This window comes from Astatotilapia calliptera, chromosome 4 (genome assembly GCF_900246225.1).
Source record: "Astatotilapia calliptera chromosome 4, fAstCal1.2, whole genome shotgun sequence".
Lineage (NCBI taxonomy): Eukaryota > Metazoa > Chordata > Actinopteri > Cichliformes > Cichlidae > Astatotilapia > Astatotilapia calliptera.
In genome coordinates, this window is record NC_039305.1 from 19,718,362 (window position 1) to 19,726,900 (window position 8,539).

The 8,539-nt window shown below is 37.4% G+C and overlaps 1 gene segment (V, D, J or C); it reads right to left on the reverse strand.

Annotated features, from left to right (window-relative positions):
* Nucleotides 1–2,496: 2,496 nt before the first annotated feature.
* On the reverse strand, nt 2,497–3,584 carry LOC113020955 (Ig heavy chain V region 6.96-like). The segment is given in 3 exon segments: nt 2,497–2,524; nt 3,133–3,436; nt 3,536–3,584. Coding segments are annotated over 3 exon segments (381 nt in total).
* Between the last annotated feature and the right edge of the window lie 4,955 nt (nt 3,585–8,539).

Consider the following 8,539-nt stretch of genomic DNA (forward strand, 5'->3'; position numbering starts at 1 on the left):
AGTTTCACCTTTCAATGGTGGGAATTTTCAGCAGTGATACATATATGTTCAGTTCTATGGTGCTTGAGGTTTTGAATTATTTGTCAAATTTCTTGTCATAAGTTTTTTTTTTGAATTGTACTGATTTAATTTCATTTGACACTCAGGTGTGTTATTTATATATCACACTAAATACTTATGATCATTAGGGACCTTTGTATCAACAAAATGTCTCACTGGACCTCTTTAGCTTTTAGTTGAATATTCCTGCTTTATTACAATTGTGAAGGTACATTTTTGGTTTTTGTACAGCTGCTTAACTACCTTCAGTTACTGTGGCTCTCGAGCACAATAATAAACAGCAGAATCTTCAGTCCTCAGACTGTTCATCTGGAGATACAGCTGCTGTCTGCTGTTGTCTCTGGAGATGGTGAACCGGCCTCTGACTGACTGAGAGTAGTATTTGGTGCTACCACTGCCACTATCAAGAGTAGCAACCCACTCCAGTCCTTTTCCAGGAGCCTGTCTGACCCAGCCCATCCAGTAGCCACTGAATGAGAATCCAGAGGCTGTACATGTCAGTGTGTGGGATTCTCCAGGCCTTTTAACCACAGGTTCAGATTGTGTCAGAGTCTGACCATCAACACCTGTCAAGAGAATTTTTATTTTTTTAAAGAACATAAATAACATAAATAGGTTGATGGAAAAAAAGACCAGCATGTGTTATGTTAGAATGTTTTCACCTGCCCAGCAGATAAATAAAATTAGTAGTCCTTTCAAATACTCCATCATGTTGATCTGTGTCCACTGTTCTTTGGTGGTCAGATAAGTAGAAGGGGGAAACATCTAGGTTTTGCATGACTCCTCCTGACAGGGAGGGGGGAAACTGCATTTAAATATGCATTAATTTGCACAGTGTTGCCTCATTTTGTTTTATATATGGCGTTATTTTTTGCCAGTATTCTGAGCGCACGTAAAAAACATTTTTAAAAACAACTTTTTTAATTTCAAAAAGTATCTAAAGCAATTTGGCAAAATTCACTTTTACGTATCATCTGTTTCATAATGTCTAATAAGCTTCATACAGTTAAGCACAATACATGACAGAAACACAAGCTTAATCTCTCTATTAATAAAAGTAGTATACATGTATGCCTGAATATTAACAAACAGGTGAGATGTTTGAATGCTTTTATTTTTACTTTAGTAGACACTCAAAACTTACAATAGACAGCTGGGTTTTGGAAGAGAATTGAACAAATATTTAACATATAATCTGATCATTTTTGGAGCAGCCTTCAGGATCTCTACATATTAACATGCTGTTTTTGCTCCCGGTGAAAATGTTTGCTCCTGAATTTAAATGTTTTTAATCTTAGATTTAATTCTGAGTCAGCTGTTTAAATAAGAACAGAACATTTTACATCGGGGGATATGACGGGTGAAATTCAAAATAGGGTCAGGGTCGCGGGGGCGCTGGAGCCTATCCCAGCTGTCATAGGGAGAGAGGCGGGGTACACCCTGGACAGGTCGCCAGTCTGTCGCAGGGCCAGACAACCATTCGCGCTATGTTGAGAGCGGAAGCAACACACTGCGAGCATGTCCACAGAGATCTGAGAAAGAGCAAATGCAAAAACTGAGCGAGACGGGCTGTTAGTGTGTGTATATGAATAATAGCAAACACTGAAATACATTTTATGCACGCAGCAATGAATTTTGTTGGCTCAAATTAAGCTTTTCTTCGCTCAAAATAATTTTCTCCTTAAAATGCTTTTCTTTTTACATGCGCTCAAAATCTTTTTATGTGTGCTCAGAATACTGGCACAAAAATAACACCATATTAATACAGTAGTCTATTTTCAGCTGTGATTGGTGTGACAGAAAATTTCAAACAAAACTTTCGACGAAATGTGAGATATAGAATATAAAAATGTGGTTCAAGTTTCTCTTGGCATGTGTGGTGGTTAGTTGCTGATGCTTTTTTGTATAATTCAGCTCTGGTGCTTTCTGTTATTGTGACTTATAAAACAAAACATAGAACATCTTCAGGTATTGCATTCAGATTGATTTGGAATTTGACCTCCAGTACAGATCACTATCTTTAGCATGTGACATATTATTAGTCTGAGGTCTTTAAAATTACATTATTACCACAGTTTTTTTTTGAAGAGTGGCAGCAGAAACATGACTATGTTCATCACTCTGAGGCTGAAGATGCGCCCTCTTGCTCTCCACACAATACACAGGACCACTCGGCACTCCACTCCACAGACTAAAGATTTGTATGAGAAAAGAGTGCTCATTTCTGTTACAGCGTTTTGTACGATTTTAAAAATAAATGTGATTATAACATGAAACAATAGCCCTGTGCTATTATATCAGCATGTTACACAAGGTGCCTCTGGCTCTTTCACTGCTAGAAGTTCAGCTATGGTATTGCATGCATTATCATATGTCTAGAAACATGTGGAAACAAAATTAGCATTTGCAAGTAATGAGAGAATTACTCGAGTAGAATTAATGATTTATGATCCCAGAATATTTTTCCTCTTACTAATCATCATAGAAAACATGTTTGATGTCGAGTACTCAGAGGTTGACCTGTCTGCACAGTCAGAGAGGCTGGCTGTCTCACCTCTTCAAACTCTGCACCTGTGAAAAAATACATGGTTGGTGTAAATGCCATAAAAGCGTTTACAGTGTCCTGCAGCCAGCAGCAACAGCTTCAGATGGAAGCTTCTCCTCTTCTGATGTAATTGAGGGTTTCATATGAGTCTTTATTTCAGTCTGTAATTAGCCCAGTTTGAATGTAGACATGATTATAAGAGAAACATGGATTTTCCTGCCACATGGAGTAATCTAAGCAAAAACACTGATACCATAAAGAGAAATATAGTGTTTTTGTTTATTATTTGTTTTTTTCTTGTTTTTCAATTTCTGAAAAACATATTTCAAACAAACCAGACTCTGGTTTTCCCAAATACAAATGAAAACAATCATTAGCCCTTTCCCAACAACAGTTTTTTTTGTTTTTTGTCTCTGTGTTTGTTCATAAATTAAATTTAATTTCTGTCACTGATAATCTAATTTTGACTTAGTTTAATGTGCTGGGTTTTTGTACAGGATTTCTCCCTTTTGCATCACTGTGAGTCTCGAGTACAATAATAAACAGCAGAATCTTCAGTCCTCAGACTGTTCATCTGCAGATACAGCTGCTGTCTGCTGTTGTCTCTGGAGATGGTGAACCGGCCTCTGACTGACTGAGAGTAGTGTTTGGTGCTACCACCACCACTACTGATATAACCAACCCACTCCAGTCCTTTTCCAGGAGCCTGTCTGACCCAAGCCATATAGTAGTCTCTGAATGTGAATCCAGAGGCTGTACATGTCAGTGTGTGGGATTCTCCAGGCCTTTTAATGACTGGTTCAGATTCTGTCAGAGTCTGACCATCAACACCTGTCAATTACACAAGAATGGATTTTGTGAAATATATCAAAAATGCTGAAAAAGGTTAAAGATAAACTATATTAAAATGAGATATTTTAGACTCTTTACCTGCCCAGAAGACAGTTAAAAGCAGTAGTCCTGTACTGCTGTCCATCATGTTACTCTGTGTGCACACTCCCCCCAGAAGTTAGATAAATAGAGTCAATACCACAAGTTTTACATTGAATTCTCCCACGAGATTAAGAGAAAAAAAATATGTGCAGGATGGGTGTGTGTGTGGGTGTGTGTGTGTGTGTGTGTGTGTGTGTGTGTGTGTGTGTGTGTGTGTGTGTGTGTGTGTGTGTGTGTGTGTGTGTGTGTGAAAAGTTATTGATTCATTATATTATGTGTTTATTGAAATAGATTAAACACAGGCATGTAAAACAATGACAAACACATTTTTTTTTATCATTTATTTATTTACTTTATAATTTGAGGGTAAATACATTTAAATTCATGGCTATGCCCCAGTTATGAAGTGTGTTGGTGGCTGCGTTTCATGTTCAATGTGTATTTATGAAAGTCTCCTGTGCACTCTTTCTAATCCATAGTGTTATATACATAATCAAAGTCACTCAGCTGATTAGAAAGAGAAGGTGGAGCTTAAATCACAGCTTTAAACACTTCTTTGTATGTTGAATATTTGTTATTTTGTGTTCACTGAGCAGTTATGATTCCTGATAAATCAAACCTGCTTCTGATTTTATGTTTTTATGTTCTACCAACCAACAAAGGTACTGTGAGGCAAAATTCACAATAACAATAAAAAGGGCTGGACTGACTGTATTGATTCCTGCTGGTGATTTTTTGGCAGCCAGTCTCTGACAGGCGATGATGGTTATGTTGTGAATAGCTCTTGGTTTGGGTTAAGATGCACGATTTTATTGGACTACCCTGCATGTTGAAAAAAGACAATGAAGGAGTTCCCATTGTGTTAAAATCTCATGTCAAGGGGAGAGATATGCAAAGTTCACAGTTTGGAAAATACAGACTCCTCTGGCCATGAGTGTGATAGATCGTACTGGGTCTGTTACCTTTGGTGACCTCTATATGTCCTCACACTTCCACTGGCATCACTATAAACAGCTACAAAATCGCTCACAGGGCATAAAGAGAGCAGCAAGGAGAGAATAAGTGTGTCCATCATTCATACACATTTTTTTGTTTCTATGACTTTACATGTTAAATTGTTAAATTACAGCTCCTTTCTGTGAATGTAAATTTCCCATTTTAACTTGGGCTGAGTTTTTGTACACAGTTTCTTCCTCTTGTGTCACTGTGGCTCTCGAGCGCAATAATAAACAGCAGAATCCTCAGTTGTCAAACTGCTCATCTGCAGATACACCTGCTTTCTGCTGTTGTCTCTGGAGATGGTGAAGCGGCCTCTGACTGACTGAGAGTAAGAGATATAGTTGCTATCATCACTGATTCTAGCAATCCACTCCAGTCCTTTTCCAGCAGCTTGTCTGATCCAAACTGCATAAATATTGCCACTGAACCCTGAGTATGTACAGGTCAGTCTGTGGGAGTCTCCTGGCCTTTTGACTACTGGTCCAGATTCAGTCAGTGTTTGACCCTCAGTACCTACAGACAATCACATTATTAGCTTCTGTATTTAAAACATGTCATTTTTCTTTGTATTAAATTATTTCTAATAGCACTGTCCTATCCTTACCAGCCCAGTTAATTGACAGGATGAGAACAACAGCCATGAACTCATGTCGATCCATGATCAAAGCCCTTTCTATGACAAACCTATAGTGGTGTATGTCCGTCATATAGTCTCTGTGTTATAGTCTACAAAAATATTCAAATATGGCAGATCAGTTTGCATCAGCTCCTCCTCCTCAAAGAGGAATACACTTTTCCATTTCTGCTTATTGATACTAAACTTATAAATAAACAGGTGCTGGTTTTATTCATTTCACCACTTGTACAGTGCATCTTTTTTTTCCCCAATACCTTTGTTTAACCAAAAAATGAGTGTTGAATCTTCAATGTATCACAGAAACATGTAAAAAATCTTCTAAATAAATACTAATAGCAAAGTGTATAAAAACTGTGATAAAATTTTGTTTCCTACACTAACAACTTTAACAGTCCTTTTCCAGCAGCCTGTCTGATCCAAGCATTATTATAATCACCACTGAACCCTGCGTATGTACAGGTCAGTCTGTGAGATCACTAGTTTCACCTTCAGTACCTACAGACAAACAGTAATAATTAGTGTCTGTATTGTGCAGGTACAGATAAGTCCAGAAGTATTTGGAACCAAAAGTTAATCCAAATCCTTAAGGACTTAACTGTATCTGCACAATTTACAGTGCATACTATGGTGGAACAACGAGCAAATTATGTATGAAAAATTATTCCAATTAGTCTGAGCTTAATGAATTCTGTTAAATGTGTTGCAGATCCTTGCACATTTATTGTTTCTTTCATAGTGTTGCTGAAGTTCAATAGCAATTAATTTCTCTGAATCAAATTTTGTAAAGAGTTTGTTCCTCTTGTGTCACTTTGGGTCACAGGCACAGTGATAAACAGCAGAATCAGAAGTTGTCAAGTTATTCATCTGCAGATACACCTGCTTTGGAATTTTTGATAATCACCCCATCATGTGATTATCATCTGTCTTCTCTGTTCTCTGTTTTGGACATAGAAGACAGATGGTTTGAAAGAGGAGTGAAAGAAGTGATATATGTGCACTGTGAACAACCATCTTTGATTGCAGACAGTTGATGGTTTACGACACCAACTGTCTGCCATCTATATAATCCAGTTTTGAGATTCCTTCCCAGACGCCTTAACACCCACTCCCACGGATGAGCTGTTGAATGCTCTTTGTTCTGACTGTATTTTACTCCAGCAGGCAAACTCCTGTCAGAGTCATCTCTGGAGATGATAGACTTAGAGTAAGAGAATGTACAGGTTCATTTTGTGTTATTTTCCAGACCTTTTTTTTTCTTTACCATTAATTCAGATTCTGTCAGAGACCATCAAAACATGTCAAGAGGATCAACTCACACTCAATTAAACTGTAATATTTGTAGATGACCATGGTGAATCTTTAAAAGAATGTTACATTGAGTTGAAAGTGAAAAGAATGAGTCTCCGAGCTTAAGATTGAAAAATGAAACACACAAAAAAAAATTTTTCTATGCATTTCTAAATCATCAGGCATATTTTTAAACTCTCCATATTATGAGGATCAGCTTTTAGAATTCTGAATTAATTTGCATTAAGTGTGACCGTGTTTCAGGGGGTTGGGAAGCTCATCTTGTAACCGGAAATTATCTTTAAGTCTAAACATCTTGTGTTTTTAGACGTGAGCTTGTCGATGAATATGGGCATTTAAACAAGACAGACAAAGTGAGTTTCATCAGAAGAAGAGAAACAGAAATCTTTTTTTTTAATATCAGATTTATTCTTCACAGAATACTTTGTAGCCTGTCCAAAGCTAACACCTTGACCAAGTCCATAATGACAAAGTAAAGATTGCCATAATTTACGAAAATTGTGAAGGTTTTTGTAAAGCCGCTGTACCACCTTTAGTCAATGTGAGTGTCGAGTGTAATAATAAACAGCAGAATCTTCAGTCTTCAGACTGTTCATCTGCAGATACAGCTGCTGCCTGATGTTGTCTCTGGAGATGGCAAACCGGTCTTGAACTGACTGAGAGTAGAATTTACTGCTACCACTGCCACTATCAATAGTGGAAACCCACTCCAGCCCTTTTGTCTGATCCAGCCCATATAATAGCTGCTAAATGTGAATCCAGAGGTTGTACATGTCAGTGTGTGGGATTCTCCTGACTTCATGCTCAGACTGCTGGATATTTTTGGTTCATAGTTTATTTAAAAATAGAATAGGAGGCACAGCATTCACCTTGCAGGCCCCTCTTCTGTGGAACAAACTTTGAACTTGGTTTCAGGAGACAGATACCCTCTCTGCTTTTAAGATTATGCTTAAAACTTTCCTTTTGACAAAGTTTATAGTTAAGGCTGGATCAGGTGACCCTGAATCCTCCCTAAGTTATGCTGCAACTGGCTTCCCATGATGCACTGAGTGTTTCTTCTTCAATTACCTCTTTACACTCTATGTGTTTAAACATCACTCTGCATTTAATAATTAGTTATTGTTAATCTCTGGCTCTCTTTCATAGTGTGCCTTTGTCATGCCTTCCTCCTTTGTAGATTCTTTACCTTACAATATAAAGTGCCTTGAGGTACCTGTTGTTATGATTTGGGACTATATAAATAAAATTGAACTGAATTTAATGGAACTGAAATACAGATTTTCCTTGGTCTTAGAGTATTATTAGCAAAGACAAATTTTTTTTGCAACCATAAAACGAAACATAGCATTTTGGGTTTTGTTTGTTTGTTTGTTTTTCCATTCCTTAAAAACACATTTCAAACAAGAAAGGTGATAATGTTCACAAAAACAAATGCAAATATTTATTAAACACCAATAATGCAAATTGATTTTATCTTTGAGTTTGTTCATAAGTTAAATTTAATTTCTGTCACCGAAAAGCAAATTTTGACTTAGTTTGTCGTGATGGGTTTTTGTACAGCATTTCTCGCTTTTTTGTTACTGTGCTTCTCTAACACAATAATAAACAGCAGAATCTTCAGTCCTCAGACTGTTCATCTGCAGATACAGCTGCTCTCTGCTGTTGTCTCTGGAGATGGTAAACCGGCCTTGTACTGACTGAGAGTAGTGTTTGGTGCTACCACCACTATTGATATAAGCAACCCACTCCAGTCCTTTTCCAGGAGCCTGTCTGACCCAGTTCATTTCAAAGCTGCTGAATGAGAATCCAGAAGCTGTACATGTCAGTCTGTGGGAATCTCCAGGTCGTTTAACTGCTGGTTCAGATTCTGTTAAAGTTTGACCATCAACACCTGTCAAGGAAAACCAAAAAAATTGTGAAACATATCAAAAATGTTGAAAAAGGCTAAAGATATACTATATTAATAAAAGATCTGTTGGACTTATCACCTGCCCAGAAGACAGCTAGAAGCAGCAGTCCTGTCCTGCAGTCCATCATGTTAAACTGTGAGTCCACTG